General features: G+C 44.6%; 1 protein-coding gene across 2 annotated transcripts in view; it reads left to right on the top strand.

The window, feature by feature from the left end:
• KCNH6 (potassium voltage-gated channel subfamily H member 6) overlaps window positions 1-19,393 on the top strand; it is a 1,032,645-nt gene that overhangs the window by 879,507 nt on the left and 133,745 nt on the right. For both annotated transcript variants that reach the window (XM_078645074.1, XM_078645073.1), the window contains exon 6: window positions 4,418-4,817. In XM_078645074.1, the coding sequence (XP_078501200.1) occupies window positions 4,418-4,817 (400 nt within the window). The remainder of the gene's footprint in view (window positions 1-4,417; window positions 4,818-19,393) is intronic.

Here is a 19,393-nt window from a genome sequence, read left to right as displayed (position 1 = left end):
TTATGAATGACAGACAGTGGCTGACAGAGGAAAGGTATGAGAACTGCACAGAAGATGTGGGATGGTATTGGCAGTGATGATGATTGTATGAATGGATGGAGGCAGGTGGAGAATGGACAGAGAATTAATAATAGATGGAAGAATAGAGCATTGATGGAGAATGAATGATGGCTGGATATTGAAGGCTGGATCAAAAATGAAGGCCCAATGGTGAGGGAAGTTCGAGAGGCAGATTTGACACTTAATTTACATATGCAGCTAGGGTTCAACATGCCATTTCTCATTCAGGTCTGTGGTGATGAAAAAAAGTTAACAGAGGTGGGGCAAAAAGATGTGTTTTCCATTTTAGCTTCAGTAAAACAATTTGTATACTGCCACCAAAACCTGCTGAATGGGGAGGAGCCAAGCTCGCGAGCGTAATGGTCGCCTTGTAGCTCGGCTCCGTCAGCCCTCTGGCCTGACTCGCATATCCTGTTGCATATCCTGCCCAGAGACGACATAATTCCGAAGAAATAGGAACGCAACGTTTCGCTCTTACTCACTGTTTGGCCTGGAGACTCCGGCGTGCTGCGGTTCCGAAGTTGTGCCCCCCGAAGGGACCTGGGCCTTCGGGGTGTTGAGACCGGGGCCTCGCCTATCGGATCCGACCTGGCGTTGTGGTGACCATCGGCCCCGGCCGAGAGACTGCGCCACTGGTGAGAGCCGTTGTGAGAACATCCCGGTGACCCTGATCCGGGCCCGCCTTGACGGCCGTGAGGCTGGTGCGGGGCGCGGTGCTCCGTGGACTGATCGTGTGAAGGGGTCCCCCCGCCGCTGCTCCGTCCATCGACCCTGGACCCTCGTCCTCGGACTCCGTTTGAGAGGAGCGCCAGCGATACTGCAGACGGCCCCCCGCCTTGGGCGAATCTCCTTTTTTCACCGAGGCTGCCATTGCTGGGACCCCCCGGAAATCTGTAAAGGCCCGCATTTGTGAACTGTTCCGAGAATCGCGGAGGGTGGTGAGGAGGCTGAATTCACAAAATGGCTGCCGACAACCTGTGCTGTGGGTCTCCTCGTGATGACGGACTTGGGTTGCTGGACTGCACGGGGGCCTGGACGTGTGTGCGTGAGCCTACGATTGGAGACGTTCTTGATGCCTTACGATCCTTACGCGCGGCCCTGGCCCCCGGTGCTCCGCAAGACTCGATTCGTTCCACCGCCATCTTGGGTGAACGCTCCTTCATGGTCCCCTCTTGTCTCAGTGATGCCACTGCCTCGCCTCCCTCGGTCGCTACGAGGGTTACTGTCGCTATCCATCGACGGGTTTGCTGGCCGGGGGATTTGGAACCTCCTGCTCTTCGATGTTTGGAGTTTGGGGACTTGGATGTCGTGCGGGGACCTGATCCTCCCCGGGTGCCTGAGAACAATGGTGGACCGCTGCCTGTTTTTGCCTTGATGAGGTCGTGTTTCTATTTTGCAGGGAAACCCCCGCTTTTCCTAACGGCGAGACTGAACTCCTGTCTATTATTGCCCTTGTTGCTATTGCTGAGACATTTGAACTGCCTATTTGAACTTTTGCCCACTTGCTTATTGATTGCCCTCCCTGGCCTACGTTTTGCTCGTACTTTCTTTCATTGGTGTGGTTGCCTCGCATCGTGTTGTTTACTTCACACTGTCCTGTGGTGGGTGGTAATTGTGGTTAGGAAGGGACTGGGGTGAGATGCACGGCTCCCGGTGGTTTATTGGTGTACAGATCCGTGGCGAAGTTGCTCATATTTCTAGTGCTGTGGGAGACCCCCCTGTATGTTTTTTGGCGCTCGAGATTGTGTCGTTCTGGTTCACATGTAATATGATCGTATGGTTGGGTGGAGGGCTGTGGCCGACCGTATTTGTTTCTGTCCTTTTGCTCCTCCCTCCCATTTATTTCTTTTGTTTTCATGTCCTTTTTTTTGTCTCTATATTCTTCTTCTCTCTTGTCTCTACTACATTTCGGGTTCTGGTTTAGGGCGACAGGCGCGCTGTTTGGAGGGTAGGCCGTAGCCTTCTGCAGGGGTGCTGGGTGGGAAGGGTGGGTTGGGTCTTATTTGATGTTTTATTTTCCTCAGTTCTATGGCCCTTTTGTATCTCTTTATTGGAGTGCCGCGTCTGTCCTTGCCTTCCGTGGTATGATTGGGGTGGGGTCTTTAATGTCGCTGTTCTTCTTTTTGTAGTTCTGCTGCTTTCCATTGCGACTCCCATGCCCTCCTCGTTGCTGATATTACCGCTCTTTTATGTGTTCCTTGCTACGGGGCGCTTGTTTAGGCGCGGCATTCTTCTCTTTCAGTCTGTGTTTTCCTTTCCCTCTCTTCTCTCCTCTCCCCCCCCCCTCCCTCCCTTTTTCCTTCTCTCCCAAGGTCAGTATGACGGGTTAGTCTTGGTGTTGTCGCTATTCCGGCCCCTTTGTTCTGTTTCCGATGTGATACTGGGTGGTGGGGATGCAAAGTTGTTCTTAATTATATATTGACTTGTGTTCACGGCCCTGTTTTTATATCGATATATACAGTGCTGACATTCCTGCATGGCTGCCCTTTAGCCTTTCTGTTACCGATGGTTTGATTTGGGAATCCGGATTCCTTTATATAGTCGCCGAGCCTGTCATGCTCCTTATTGCCCTATTATAAAAAATAACCTTCTTTGCTCCTGTTTGCTGGCCGTTTGGATCCTCTCTCCTCCCCCCTTTTTAAGATTGTATTGCTTACGTTCCTCTATGATTGATTCTGTAACTTCATTCTGGACTTCTTGATTGTTTTCACGTATTATGGCCGTCCAGTTTGGTTGTAGGCCCAGATTTGTATATCCTGTCTATACCAATAAAGGTTTACAAAAAAAAAAAAACCCTGCTGAATGGAATTGCACCAAACCTGGCATGAATGTTGAATGTTACGTATGAATGTAAAACACATGCTTTTTGTGATTTGATGTAAATCCATCCAGTAACATTTTAGAAATTGGAGTCAACAAAGAAGTCTAAAGGGCTTGAGAAGGTTAACACTTTTGTATATATTTGCAGCTATCATTGCTATTTTGTCGTAATTCACAAATTCTGTTAATCACGTTTGATGTTTTCAAGGCGTGGTTGGCTAATGATTGCATGATGAGTAGTTATGGAGTAGCGTACCATATCCTTTAACAGCCAGTAATGGAGCTGTTCAGGTGTGTTAAAGGAGTAAACTATGGCTCATATGTTTCTGTCTATTGAACCTGGTGCTAAGGGATATCATAATTCAGTCCCCTTATGTTGGTCGTATGTGCATCAGGGCTCCTTGCTGATCAGTCTAGCTCAGATAATAAATAGTTAAATACGCTGGGTTTATTTGAAAGACCATATCTTAGTCCCAGTCAAGACAGGTAGTCCAAACAGGTGTTGGGTTTAGGAACTGATAATAGCACAAACTCAGAGAGAGCTATATTAATCATGGATTGTGTCGCCCAGCAGCATTAACTGTCGTAACTAACCCGCTTGTTTTTAGATTTGTCACTGGAAGACACAAATAAAAAAAACTTTTTATCTACCATAAGCCAGGCTGTGGGCTGCAAGTGGCTGTATCTTCGCTGTATGTCTCTTCATCTAACTTGCATCGTCTAACTAGAGACCCGATTCACAAAGGTAAAGTTAGACCAAAGGTCTAACTTTACTACTTTTCGGTATTCACAAAGGTAAAGTTAGACCAAAAGTCTAACTTAGACCAAAAGTCCTTACTACTTTTCAGTATTAACAAAGGTAAAGTTAGACCAAAAGTCTAATTTTGCTAGTAGTAAAGTTAGTCTTTTGGTTTAAGTCGGACTTTTGGTCTCAGTTAGACTGCTGGTCTAAGTTAGACTTTTGGTCTTGCTTTACCATTGTGAATACCGAAAAGTAGTAAAGTTAGACTATTGGTCTAACTTTAGCTTTGTGAATCAGGACCAGGGTGTTCTGGGGTGCTAGATGACCATGTTCAGCCCGACTAAATAAGATCTCTTCTCCCCATTGAAGTTTACCACAAGATTGTCCTGGTTATTTGAGAAGAGGAGTGGGCCATATGAGAAAGCATACCACCTCACATGGGTGAGGTCCAGCATCCTTTTACTCAAAAAGTCCTGTTGAATGTGACTTGGTGTATCAAGCTAGGATCCCTTTGGATCACTTGAGGGCCTTCTCATAACTCACACCACTCTCAGACATATTTCCTTGCTTGGCTTATTTAATTACTATATGGATGAAAGAATACAGACTGTTTAAAACAAAACCCCCTGACTTCTTCTCAAGGTTGAGCAATGAATGACAAACAGATAGGACATATTTAATGAAAACTAAACATAACATTGTTTTAAATATAAGACCGAGTGTAGTGTTTTGCTCTATGATTTCATTGATGTTCGATTTTTCAAACTAATTTTTTCCCAATTTTTATTTGAAAAGACTACAACCCTCATTGGCCTTCTGAAAACTGCCCGCCTATTGCGATTGGTACGTGTCGCTCGTAAACTGGACCGCTATTCTGAGTATGGTGCAGCTGTGCTCTTTCTGCTCATGTGTACATTTGCACTGATTGCCCACTGGTTGGCCTGCATCTGGTACGCCATTGGCAATGTGGAGCGTCCCTACATGGAACATAAGATTGGATGGCTTGATAACTTAGCTGACCAAATCGGAAAAAGCTACAATGACACCGACCAAGCGTCTGGACCTTCCATCAAGGACAAGTATGTAACTGCACTCTACTTCACATTCAGCAGCCTGACCAGCGTGGGCTTTGGGAACGTTTCTCCCAATACCAACTCAGAGAAGGTCTTCTCCATATGTGTGATGCTAATTGGCTGTAAGTATAACAAATTTTTCTAAAATATTCGTAGTCAACTATAACTCCTGATTTCAAATATGGTTAATTAAATGTAATCTTAGGTTGCTTATCTGACCCAGTCCATCATACTATAACATTTCTGATTCCAAATAGTTATTAGTAAACTAGGACTTCAAATATCAACTGGTTTTAGTCCATTTTCTGTTTCTGAATGTAAGTGATATATACCTGTTGTCAACTTGTTCAAAGTGTAAACAATAATGTTTATTTCAACATTTCATCTCATGTCTTCTGATTCCAACGGGTTCAATGTTAACTCTAGCTTCTTTCTTCAGTTTGTTTTCAAGACATTGCATCACATGTCCACCTTCTTATAAGTAAACTATAGCTGCATAAATCACCTGGTTCAAAGTAAATCTTGGCTAGCATCTCTATTAGGTATTAAGTATATTGTTACTCTTTATTGTATATTACAGACAATCCAAATTTGCTCTAGGTAGAGTATCATTGAAATGGTAATACCATCATTGTTAAGTATGTGGTAAATAAATAAATAATACCCTATTTTTGACTAGACTTATAGCATAACAGATAGCTCAATAAAATAAGAGTCAAGATTCGAGGTAGTAGGAGTTTCTGCAGGTTTATTACAGCATAAGGACAGGATCAGGACAACCTGCATGGGAATAGGATAATAAGGCCCGGCAGCTGCCGGGGCTGGGTCTGGGATGAGCGCGCTAACATTCAATACCAAAACATTGACTTATATACATAGCGCAAACACATAGCATTACATTGCAGTAGGCGTAGCAGTGGGTGGAGCAGAAGGCGTAACGCGTAGCAGTCGCGAGAGATAACAGTAAAAAGAGGTGTAACTGGGCGTATACATAGACATGTGGTGCAAACGTAACAGAATATGTCATGAATGGGCGGAAATTTTGGAGGGGGCTACCTAAGGAGCCGGGACCTCTAACCTAATGGTGCGCGAAAACTGGCAATGACGTATTACTAGGAGAAGCTGGGGGCTATGAACTCTGTGCTAGGAGCAGAGACTAGAGTCTGAAGGGTCGGAGCGACATGTACCTAAACCCTATCTGGTATCTGATGTTTAGGGAACATGTTGATATAAACTAGAAGTCATGAGGGGAAAAGCTAACTTGATTCTAGGACTGGACCATGCATTATTCTACATGTAGTGCGTGATGAAGAATATTAAATGACCATTAAATACAGTATTTCTCTAACATGGAGACGAGAAGGCTAGACAATGACGGAAACTATTGATGCAGTTCAGTAGCTTAGGAATGCAGAAGAGGAGGACTGAACTGATAACTGGAACTATAACATACTTTTGGCAGACTAAGAGGCAGAGCCAAGCTGTACCGGGCACTGCGAGGCAGGAAGTAAGTGAAGGGTCGAGGATACAGGTGGGGGCTGTATCGCTCCTTAGCGAGGCTTTCAGGAGACAGGAGCTGAATCTGTGGTCCGGGCCCTTTTGAGGCCTGGAAACGGGGATTTTATAATGAAATAACGTGCACACTGAGAAACGTGGCAACATTACTTTACATAGGCCTGATATTCGTAGTATTCACGAGGACTGGAAAATGGCATACTAGAGGTGGACACAACTGTAATTGCGTCATTAATCAGGCATGGGGAATAACATATGCATATTGGTCATGCACACATAACATATGATGGATGAAGCGTAGGGACACAGAACATGGCAAAATTTACTTTTCCACATTCCCTCCTTGTCACTACGTTTCCATCAGGAAACATCAATTTTCATGATACCATCTATCATTTCATACAGTACCATTTGCTCGTCTCGAATTGTCTTGGAACGGGATTTAGAACGGGGCTTGGGACTAGGAATACAAGAGGTAGCACACATGCTGCAAATCGCAGGGCCACATTGTATACAGAGGCAGCAGCTAAATATAATCGCTACTGCAATACCTAAAAAGGACAGGACTTTCCATCCCCATGCGGAAATTACATTCCAGAACCAACCGGACCATGTACAGGTGCCTGGATCTTGATGTAACAGATGGGCAATTTTATGGAGTCTGGTTATAGCTGAATAAACAGACGGCGCGTTATTTGGAATGAAAATGCAGCAACTAGATCCGATGACTCTACAGGCCCCGCCCCTATCGGCCAGTATGACGTCAAGGACGAGACGATTTTGCAAAACGACAAATCTCATAGCAGATTGTTCTTCGGTTAGGTTACCTAGAGCAGAGGCAGTCTCATCTACTACTGCTTCAAGGGTTCTTGTTAGCCTACGGATTAGCTTACTGTTTACAACTGTGCCTAAATAAGGGAACACACCTTTATCAATATCAATGAATTGCTCTGCAGCAGTTTCAGTATAATCGACAATCGGGAGATTTCTCTTGTGTCTGGTATGTACTAGGAAGGAATTCCTATAATAGTCAGGTGGGGCTAGGAAAACAGGTGGCAGTAGGAAGGCAATGTAACAGGTTCCCTCCCAATCGAGGGGCAGACGGACATATGCAGTTTGACCACAAATAAAATAAGAATGACGTGAAGCTTTGAAAATAGATTTCCCACTGTCACTATACTTGATAACAGTAGTACATTCACTATGACCTACATGTACGGAACCATAATTACGGACACATAATTCGCCTTTGACAGGTAGTACTGAAATAGCAGGTAAGTCTGGAGTAGTATCAGACTGAACATTCAGGACCATGAAATTCGACGAATAATTACCTAAATTATATACTTCATTTTCTAGATCTAAACCTGTTCTGTGGGGGAGACCTTGCTTGTCTGGAAAACATGTACTGTTAAGAAAAGACATATCTGTTGAGGATGACGTTAACGTGGACCATGCTCCACACGAACCATTGTGTGAGAATGGATAAGGAAAAAGTGGCAGAACTCCCTTCGGTGTCTGGAAAGGGGGGAGTCGACCACACACCCAACAATTAGTGGCATTGCTGGTCTGGTGTGAGTAATGTAACATACGGATAAATGAGTTGTTGCGCATAGCGAGGCGGTATGAATATTCGTGAGGAGGCAGATCACTAAACGTGTGCTCTACTGTAGCATTAGCAGACATATTTACATGAGGAACTGGAAAACACAGGAAAAGTGCGTAGCTGGTGCAGGAAATCATTATGCTGAGAAATAATACGAAACTCAGAAAAACGATACATTTGATTGAACTTTGACTGACTCTCTCACTATGGGGGTCTATTTTATACATGTCAGAAACAATTTAACCGTTTCACCTAGGGGAGGACTTATACAATCAAACTGACTGACATATTTTACTAGACCTGAGCTTCAACTTATACTCCTGCTGCGGAGTTTTCTCTAACAAGGGAGGGGTTGTAATAATGTCTTGTGCGGGACAGTCCTTAAGAGCAATATTTTGGCAGTCCTTTGAATCCTGGAAATCCTTGGAAATGTTTTTGGAGACTGATTTCAATGGATTGAAAAGTTTTACATGAGAAAGGTGGACCCACCCCTTCCTGCCTTCCAACTTGACGGCAGTACGGGTGGTCAAGAGGACCTGGCGTGGCTCTTTCCAACGTGGTTCCAGCGGACTTGATCTGTCGAAATTTCTGATCATCACAAGGGAGCCTGGAACGATCTCGTGCGGTGCCACCTCGGTATTGTCTGGAAATGCGGCGGCAACCTGTGAACGACATGAGTTGAGGGCAGACATCAAGGAAGCTAGGTAATCTGTCAGCATATTACATAAAACATCGGTAATACTTCGGGGTCTAGGAGTACCCCACATGTTAGGGGGGCGGCCGAATACGACCTCATACGGGGACAGACCTGATCTGGAATGTGCGACCATACGCATATAAAATAAAGCGACTGGCAGAGCTATTAACCAGTCCACACCTTTGTCCTTACAGACTTTTGCAATGCGGATTTTCAGAGTCTGATTATGCCTTTCGACTAGTCCAGCTGCTTCTGGATGGCGTACACAATGAAACTTCCACTGGTACCCTAACAACAGGGAAACGTGCTTCATTAACTCTGAGGAGAATGGCTGACCGTTATCAGAATATACGACTCTAGGGAGTCCATATCTAGGGAAAAATTCACGAACCAACTGCTTGGCAGTGGTCGCGGCTGTGTAATCTGGGACTGGATATGCTTCTGTCCACCTGGACAAAGCGCATACAACTACAAGGACATACTTGAAACCTCGACATCGCTCCATCTGAATATAATCCATCTGGAGGACCTCAAAAGGGTGGTCAGGGGGCTGGAAACCACCTTGTTCCACCGGGACACTTTTACCTGGATTAAACTGACAACATATCATACAGGTACGGACTTTCTGCTTGGCTGCAGCTCGTAAATGCTTGTTGAACCAAATGTTCTGGATACTGTCTAACATAGCTTTTTCTCCTAAATGTGCTGGACTATGTGCGGTATTGATAATGACTTGAACCATAGAATCGGGGAGAAACCATGTGGCTCTACCCTTCGTTAACCATCCTTGATCTGTCTGAACCCCTCCTTGTTCAGACCATTTCTTGATTTCATCGGGAGTAGCATGTAACTGTATATCTATGACATCTTGTGTAGGGTCCTTAACTGTCATGCATGTAATCGGATCTGGAGTATGTGTCATGTTTACTGGAATGTCTGGAGTCTGTGCTGTAAGCTTGGCTGTACGGTCCGCTAGATCATTACCTTGGGAAATAATGTCAGTGACTTTCGTATGTGCTTTGCATTTCATGATAGCAATAGATGTCGGTAAATGTATGGCATCTAACAGGGCTTGAATAAGGAGACCATGCTGAATCTTGGTTCCATGAGAAGTCATGAAACCTCTCTCCTGCCAGAGCACTCCGAAGTCGTGTACAACTCCGAATGCGTAACGTGAATCTGTGTAAACATTAACTTTCAGGTTCTTGGCATGTATACAGGCTTGTGTCAGAGCGACTAGCTCTGCTGCTTGAGCGGACAGGGTGTCAATACGGTGTGTCTTGATAACTTCAGTGTCAGTAGTCACTGCATACGCGGCGACTAGTTCTCCTGTACTAGTTCTCATACATGAACCATCTACATAAAGTGTCAGGTCGGGATCTGATAACGGAATATCTGTCAGATCTTGTCTTGTCTTCGTCGTAATGTTAACTACTTCCACACAATCATGTGGGTCTGGATTTGAACTAACTGATGGTAACAGTGTAGCAGGATTCAGAACGTTGCAGCGTCTGATTTCTATGTGTGGCTGGAACAGTGTCAATTCATAACCTGTTAAACGTGCAATTGTCAAGTGCTGAGTTTGTGTTCGGTTTAAAAGAACTTCTACTGAATGTGGGACTTGTACTGTCAGGGAATGTCCTAAAACTATGGAATCACTTTGTCTGATAGCTAGTGCTGTGGCTGCAACTGACTTGAGGCACGCAGGCAACGCCTGGGCGACTGGATCTAATGTGCTCGAAAAATAAGCACAGGGCTTGTATTGACCTGCTTGATCTTGTGTGAGAACAGATAATGCTGTACCTTCCCGTTCAGTAACGAAAAGTGTAAAAGGCTTACTGTAGTTCGGTGTAGCTAGAACTGGAGCTTGACATAGGGCTTTCTTTAACTCGTTAAAACTAAGTGTATGGTCAGATGTCCAAGGGAGGACAGTCGATACGGCTGCCTCCTGTGTCGTTAACTGTATCAGTGGCTTGGCTAGAAATGCATACTGGGGAATCCATTGTCTACAATAAGAAGTAAGGCCGATAAAAGCACGTACCTCCTTCTGGGTTCTGGGCTGGGGAAGACTCGCTATTACCTGGATACGGTCGGGTGTCAACTGCCTACCCCTCTTGGACAGCAAGTGTCCTAAGTATACCACTTGCTGGACACAGAATTGAAGCTTCGAAGGTGACACCTTGTGCCCCATCTCGGCTAGAAAATACAGAACTGTAAGTGATGCTCGCTCGCAAGCACGTTCAGAACGGGCTGTGATCAGTAGATCATCGACATACTGGAGCAGGGCAGTGTCAGTTGGCATGTGAATATTGTCTAGTTGTCTCTTGAGTGCCTGACTGTAAATACTAGGACTTTCTGTGAAACCTTGAGGAGCGCGTGTAAACATATAGCTCCTTCCATTTAAACAAAATCCGAAAAGAAACTGGCTGTCTGGATGAATTGGAACACTAAAAAATGCATTCTTGAGGTCTATGACAGTGAAAAACATGGCTTCGGAATCAATGGCTGTTAACAGGGAAGAGATGTCTGGGACAACTGGGTACTGAGGAATGATACATTTATTAAGCTCTCGTAAATCAATCACTAATCGATATACTGGGGGTGCATTCGGATCAGTACGTTTCATGACTGGAATGATCGGAGAATTGCATACATTGGAGTCAGTTTCTACAACTACTCCTTGAGCCATGAGCTCGTCAATAATTTTGGATAAGGCTGCTACAGCCTCAGGTGGCAATCTGTACTGTCTGATTCGGGGTAACACTACACCTGGTTTGAGAGTCACACGATGGGGTGTGATTTGCATGTAACCTACATCAGTTGGACCTTGCGCCCATAAATGCTGTGGAACATTAGACAATCTTGAATCAAAATCTCGTAATACATAGTGACCCTTAAAGTCACGTAGGAACAGACGTATTCCCTCTGGGGAACAGCAAATAACTGCACCTAACTCTTTCAGTGTCTTAATACCTAATAGATTTTCTGGACATGACTTAGTAAGTAACAGATCAGTAGTACGGGACAATGGACCTACTTCTAGAGTAACTGGCTTAGATATTTCATTAACTATTGGCTTTCCTGAAAATCCAAGGGAAACATTTCTTGAGCCTGAGAGCGGAGCCCCTGGAACTTCGGCATGACTAATTGTGGTCCTACTTGCCCCTGTATCGATCAAGAACTTTCTGTCTTTCCCTAATACTTGACTGTGAACATAGGGACCTTCTTGATCTACAGGTATCTCGATGAGAGGCAAGCCTACCTCCCTCTCTAGGCTGTTTCATGAATATGACTGGTACTCTGGATACTCAGACTGTGCATACTGGTACATCTGCGATGTAACATGCTGTGTTGCAGCAATAGGCTGCGGTACTGTAACTGTCTGTGGTGCATTCTGTGACTGAGGAGTCTGTGAAACTTGTTCTTGTCTCGGCGGACGTGGTCTTTCTTTAGTCTTACCAGTAGCTATGTTGTGTTTCAGAACTGCACACTCGTTTATAAAATGACCTGGCTGTTTACAATAATTGCAGTTCCCTTTAACGGGAGCTGCAGGATGACTGGCTTGATTCGGACCCCTCTTCTGACTGTCTTGAGGAATAGATTGTGCAACTAGCACTTTCATTTTCGTGTCTTTCATACGTTTTCTCTCGTGTTCTTGCTCTTCCCTGATTCTATTCTGGTGATACTGGAGCATCTGGAGCATCTGGGACGGAGTATTAGCTTGCCAGGTGCTTTCGACTTTCAAAACTCGGTTTTTAATTTGTGGACTTGAATTCTCGACTAATTTAGTAACGAAAAGGTGAGGGTATGACTCACTACTTGTCTTGAGACCACTGTTAATACTGAAACATTTCTCAAATCTAGAATAAAAATCACTAATATCTTCATCTTGTTTCTGTTTACAGGCTGAGATTGCATCCCAGTCTTCCTTCCTAGTTGTCAATAATCTGGGTAAAACTTGAATCAATAATTCTGGTAAATCTTTACATTTATCTCCAAGACCGGTACCTGGTACTCGTGCCTTGTCTTCAGCTTCTAGAACTGCCCAATCGATCTTTTTCTCTCCCACCTCCCATTCTTTTTCCTTTAACTTTTCATACACCCCTGCGGGTAACAGGACCTTTAACATTTTAATGATATCTGGGTAAGTGTATTCTCCCATACGGAGCATGTCTTTTAATTCTCTATGGAACCCTGCTGGATCTTTGTCATGACAGGGAATTAGTTTCTTCATTTCAAGAAGTTCCATCTTTGAAATCGGAGTGTATACAAACACTCGTTGCATTACGCCACCCGCCCCTTGGACTGGGTGGACTTCTCGTAACGGATTCTGTCTGTCTATGTAGAATGATTTACTTTCTGGGGGTGAGACATGAACAAAATGCGGGTTCAAAAACGTTCTATACTTGTGACGCTGTTCTAGAATGACACTAACTAAATCGGTACCTAGACCTCTCCATCTATACTGGAGTAACTCGTTCAGGATATCGTGCAACGGGCCTGGATCAGAATGTTGACCCTCATACTGAGTAATGAGGTGCTGGATCATATACATACCCACCAGTCGTTGCTCGGCTGGGGGCAATTTCAGAAACACTTGTGCCACTATTTCGTCTGGAAAAGTGGTAGAATCAGTAATCCATCGGACTGCTGATCGGGCTAGTTCTTGTTCATGCATGGTACTTAACTCGCTATAACCGATTCGTGATTTCAGAATGTGATCGGTAGCTTGAAATACTTGTTCTAGGGAACCTTGTTCTGGTGCTAGATGTTGAAAAATAGACTTGGGTTCTAGGCGTAAATGGCGATCTGGAAATCTGGATTTTCCTACATACGCTATTCTGGCGGGATTCTCGTTCTCTTCCTCATCAGGATCAGAGATACTTTCTTTCTCGCTTACTTGTGCTGCTTTACGCTGGTCGTGTAACCTTATTATTTCTTTACGAATTTTCTTGTACATACTCTCCATGGCACTGACGGTCTTGTGCTTACCCTCGGCTATATTATCACTCCACCTTGTCAGGATTCTCATTTCGGCGGGATCTTTAGACGGGTAATCTTGTTCTCTTATTAGACAATTGATCAGGAACTTTAATATCATGAGCTGAATCTCGGCTTTCCTTTGAGACATAATCTCGCCAATACTTTCTGGATCATCCCCTGTACGGATGAAACGATATATTCTATCTAGATCTTCTTTCATATTCGGTAAGGTGACTAGATACTCGGTCACTCTCCTTACACGTAAGGAATATAAAACCATAGTATATTCGCCTGGAACTGGATCATAGACACATTCGTTAAGGGCTTGCCTGATTTCTGTGACAGACTTATTACTTTTAGGCGTATGCTGTGATGCTTGTGCATGTAATTCGAGTGCCGATAAACGCTTGTGTGGCGGCGGGGTTTGAGGAGTAGCTCCTCCTGCGGCCCCTAAACTGGAGTCGTCTACTGAGGCTCTACGTCCTGGCAGAGTGGGAAATGGAACTGTAGACTGGACCGGGGTTACCGTAACAGGTACTCCGGTGTCTGAAGAAGCGGGAAGTGCCTGATTTACAGGGACTGGCGGAGCACGAACAGGATTTGCATATTCGGGAACTGTGTCGTCCAAATAGGACGAAATAAAAATATCAGCTGCGGTCGGTTTGTGACGTAGCTTGGTCGGAATTAATGGTGGCGGGAAATTACTGGATGCCTCTGGGGTCGCTTTTGGCACTCCTTCGGCAAGAAGAGGGTACATACCCTTAATAAGGGCATGCCTCTGTCTGTCTGACTGTTCGGCTTTGACTTGTTCACCTATCTCGATTAATTCTCTTTCTTGGGCTCGTTCTTGGGATTCTCTACTTAACTCTGACTTTCTGACTTCCTTTTCCGTTCTTTTATGAGCTTCCTTGCGCCATAACTCGATGGCATCTTTCTGTGACTGTCTGGTTTTCTTTTTCCATAATGCTTCTTCTACTCGCATGATACATTCGGCATCCCATGTACCCGATACGGGCCATCTATACTTTTCTTCTAACTGTTTGGTATACTCTACCCATAAATCTAGATACATTATGGCGCTTATGCCATGTTTCTGATACATAAAATGACCTGGACTGTCCCTAGGCGGGACAGGAACTGCTTCCTCTAACAGACCCTTTCTAGTTTTTAACTGACGTAACTTGGAAAAGAGCGGCATTCTAAACTTGAATCGGAACACAATACAATACACGAAAAACAATAACAATTGGGAAAACAATTCAGGCATACCACGACATTGGAAATACATTAAACAATATCATAACATAACAGTTCGAACAGAATACTACCTGAAAATACTGAAAACAGAAACAGAACAGAATTCTCGAGAACGGAACAGACTAGAGTTACTGGATGCACTGCTGTAACAGTACGGAACATACCGGTCCCATAAAGGAACGCATCAAGACCCGTATCCACCTAGGTGAACACTTCGTTTGTGGGCTTGGGTACCACCAACCCACGAACCAGGAGTCAATTTAGATTGGTCCTGTCTAGATACTACCCCAGCAATGGTACTCACCGGGCAGCACGGAACGGAAAGCCTCGGACGGGACTGGACTACGACGGACTTCGGACTTCGGACTTCAGTTACGGGTGGGCCTCCGGATACCTCGGACCTTGGACTCTCGGCTTGGGCTCTGGTCGGGACTCGCCGCGTTCCTCCACCGTCTCGTTTGGATGCTGGACCGCCTCCTCCGTCTCCTCCGTGGGCCTGAGGGATACTTGGAGCAGAAATATCTGCCAGTGCACGGTATGGTTCCGTCACGACTGCAGAGGGTCAGGGGGTCGGCGTGGCTTCACCGACGCGTGGGGAAAGGGCAAGTCCCTGTTCGGGCGCCATTATGTGGTAAATAAATAAATAATACCCTATTTTTGACTAGACTTATAGCATAACAGATAGCTCAATAAAATAAGAGTCAAGATTCGAGGTAGTAGGAGTTTCTGCAGGTTTATTACAGCATAAGGACAGGATCAGGACAACCTGCATGGGAATAGGATAATAAGGCCCGGCAGCTGCCGGGGCTGGGTCTGGGATGAGCGCGCTAACATTCAATAACAAAACATTGACTTATATACATAGCGCAAACACATAGCATTACATTGCAGTAGGCGTAGCAGTGGGTGGAGCAGAAGGCGTAACGCGTAGCAGTCGCGAGAGATAACAGTAAAAAGAGGTGTAACTGGGCGTATACATAGACATGTGGTGCAAACGTAACAGAATATGTCATGAATGGGCGGAAATTTTGGAGGGGGCTACCTAAGGAGCCGGGACCTCTAACCTAATGGTGCGCGAAAACTGGCAATGACGTATTACTAGGAGAAGCTGGGGGCTATGAACTCTGTGCTAGGAGCAGAGACTAGAGTCTGAAGGGTCGGAGCGACATGTACCTAAACCCTATCTGGTATCTGATGTTTAGGGAACATGTTGATATAAACTAGAAGTCATGAGGGGAAAAGCTAACTTGATTCTAGGACTGGACCATGCATTATTCTACATGTAGTGCGTGATGAAGAATATTAAATGACCATTAAATACAGTATTTCTCTAACATGGAGACGAGAAGGCTAGACAATGACGGAAACTATTGATGCAGTTCAGTAGCTTAGGAATGCAGAAGAGGAGGACTGAACTGATAACTGGAACTATAACATACTTTTGGCAGACTAAGAGGCAGAGCCAAGCTGTACCGGGCACTGCGAGGCAGGAAGTAAGTGAAGGGTCGAGGATACAGGTGGGGGCTGTATCGCTCCTTAGCGAGGCTTTCAGGAGACAGGAGCTGAATCTGTGGTCCGGGCCCTTTTGAGGCCTGGAAACGGGGATTTTATAATGAAATAACGTGCACACTGAGAAACGTGGCAACATTACTTTACATAGGCCTGATATTCGTAGTATTCACGAGGACTGGAAAATGGCATACTAGAGGTGGACACAACTGTAATTGCGTCATTAATCAGGCATGGGGAATAACATATGCATATTGGTCATGCACACATAACATATGATGGATGAAGCGTAGGGACACAGAACATGGCAAAATTTACTTTTCCACAAGTATACTAGGGCTGATGATATCAGTTGAGTCTCAATCAATCAGTTAATGTTAATTTAAAGCTAAAGCATTGGTTAGTATTTCTCATAATTGATCACTTGTGTACTGTACTAGCTTCACAAATTCATGAAGTCATTTTGGATGAAGGGTGTTCCATTGTCAGGATGAACTAACACATTTTCACAGGTGAAGAATTCAGAGCTGTGATAAAACAAATATGGACAACAACACTCCTTGCCTTTCAAGTTCTAGAAAACGGTTTCAAAATTGTTTCAGTATAAATCCCAAAAAAGAGCAAAATGTGTTTAGTTGCAGATTTTGAATCAGAAGCTGCCTATGTGATATATTTCATCAAATTGTGATGGTTTTCTTTGGTAGTTTGATGAATATATGAACAGTCATGGTTGCCTCAAGGAAAAGAAAGTATACCTGGAGCCACAACTATACCTAAAGTCATAAATGAAACTATCAGTCAAGTCTCTCTTCACTCTTTCTACGCCTATTGTCCATTCTGAGAATCTTGATTTTCTAACAAGAAAACAGTTTTCCCCAACTGAGTGCACTATGTCATGGAAAATGGCCTACAAAATGTCCAAGAGGATATGACCTTACTGTCCTCTGTATGCATTCCCACGTAATCCTGTGAAAAGTCTGCACATAAGTGCCCATGGACTACCAACCTTAGTATATGCTTGACTAATAATACAGAAGAGTGAGTGAACACCCCTCTTCTCCCTGCTGTGGCGTCTTGATCCCTTGGCAAACTGTGCATAGGGCCGGTGCCATGTGTGTGACAACTGCTATAGCCTGGCACTGATTCCCACCCCCCTCCCCCGCATCAGGGAAAATTCTCACAATTGCTGCCCAGACTTGGCCACTGAGTCAATCCTCATCTGCACAACCTTGATGCTGTCGCTGGGTGTGAAGAAGAAAGTTACCTGACTGCAGGGGTGAAATGTGTGCAATCCCAGCCAATTGTGCTGACTGAGTAGGCTCAGCTGGCCACGGCCCACCATGTTGTCGTGCCGGAGGCCGTTCTTTTCGGCTCCTGGCGGCTAAATTGTGGAATTCTTTGCCTGTCTCCATTCGTGGTATTGATGACTTACTGTTATTCCAGAAAGCTATTAAGACCTTTCTTTTTCCACTGATTTAGGGTTTCCATTTTTTCGGCCTATAACTGCTATCTTGTACAATTAGACGGTCAGCGCCGGGACACCCCTTAGCTGGGGCAGCTGTGCGCTTAACAAAATTATAACATAACAAGGGGGTTGGCACGGCGCACTGCGTTTATTAAGGAAGTTCAACTGGAAATGGTTGGATATTTGTTGAAGAAAGTGAAGGTGCTCCTACAGGTGACGCAACTGTCCGACTGCGTCTGAATTGTAGAAAGGGTTGAGTGCGCTATTGGAGCGTAGGCGCATCCCTGTTGGTTGGGCACACTTGTATGGTTCAGTACGAGACGTAACTGACTCCAGAAAAGTTCAATAAAGAAGTTTCAAAGTCTCGATTTTGCTGTGTTTTATTTTGAAAATCTCATTTTCGTATTTGTCATGAGTAGTATCAAACAGTTCATTAAGATCGATATGGTCCAGGTAAATCAAAAAATGCTCCGATGCATTTCGGACTCGAGGAGTCCTTTCTCAAGGAGCGCTGCAAAGAGGAACACAAAATGCAACTTAAATCAATGGTTCATGACGTAGGTCTAACATTAATCAATCGAATTACCAATGGTGCATAAGAAATTCAACCGCGTGCATACATGAAGGAGTGAATGAGTTACCTGGGTTAAACAATCACAAAACAATATCGGGGGTTGGTTTAATAAACGGGGGTGATACCGTGTGTGGGAAGGGATGGAGAGTGAATACGTTCTAACAGTGAAAGGGAAGGGAATAGGAGTGGGGGGTGAAAAGATTAAAGTGAATTAAATCACTGCTCGTGTCAGGCGAGACTTACATAACAGTCTTCAGTGAGACGCTCTCGGTGGCACTGTGGAGACATAACGGTAAGGGACCGTTAGAGGAGGAAATCAAAAAAGGGGGTCTCTAAAAGTGACGGGGGTATAACAGCGAAACTTACTAAGGATGACTGGATACGCGTGTGGCGTGTCGGCGGTGTCTGTGGCAATAATCCCGGAACTTCGCGGAGTGAATGCGGAGTTCTGGGGGAAGGTAGAGGGGGTGGTGGAAATTGACAAGGGACTGTGGGGGACGGAAAATGGAGCGGCCATGTTGGAGTGTAGTGGAAACAAATGGGTAATTCAGTGCATTTCACAGTGTGGATATAACAAACAGAACTAGGATACAGAGTATCAACCATGCACCCGCATGGTACTATAGGTAACAGCTTAATTCAGTCCGGTCATTAAGACCAAAAGGCTTCAAGGATTGAAGTCTATAGATCCATGATGTCTCCCGTTGTAGGAGAATCTTATTAGTGTCTCTTCCCTCTATTTTCGGGACAATTTCGAGGACCAAATATTTCAGTTGAGCCACATTGTGGTTGGCTTCATTGAAGTGGGTAGCCACACTAGATTTGGCATTTTTGGTGCGAATATTCGACTTATGTTCATTCAAGCGAATTTTTATTTTCCTGCTGGTTTTTCCAACGTAGATTTTTCCGCACGGACATTTGAGTAGGTAGATGAGATTTGCAGAGTCGCATGTGGCGTCTACATTCAATTTGAAGTTAAAACCTCTCATCGGGTGATTGATGTTATTGCCTCTGATGATATTATTGCAGTTGTTGCAGTGGTGACAGGGGCGTGTGCCCGTGTGTTTCGTAGGTGCGGTAGTGGTTTTTGAC

Source organism: Lissotriton helveticus, chromosome 5_1 (assembly GCF_964261635.1).
Source record: "Lissotriton helveticus chromosome 5_1, aLisHel1.1, whole genome shotgun sequence".
Taxonomy (NCBI): Eukaryota; Metazoa; Chordata; class Amphibia; order Caudata; family Salamandridae; genus Lissotriton; species Lissotriton helveticus.
This window is presented reverse-complemented; position numbering and strand designations above follow the sequence as displayed.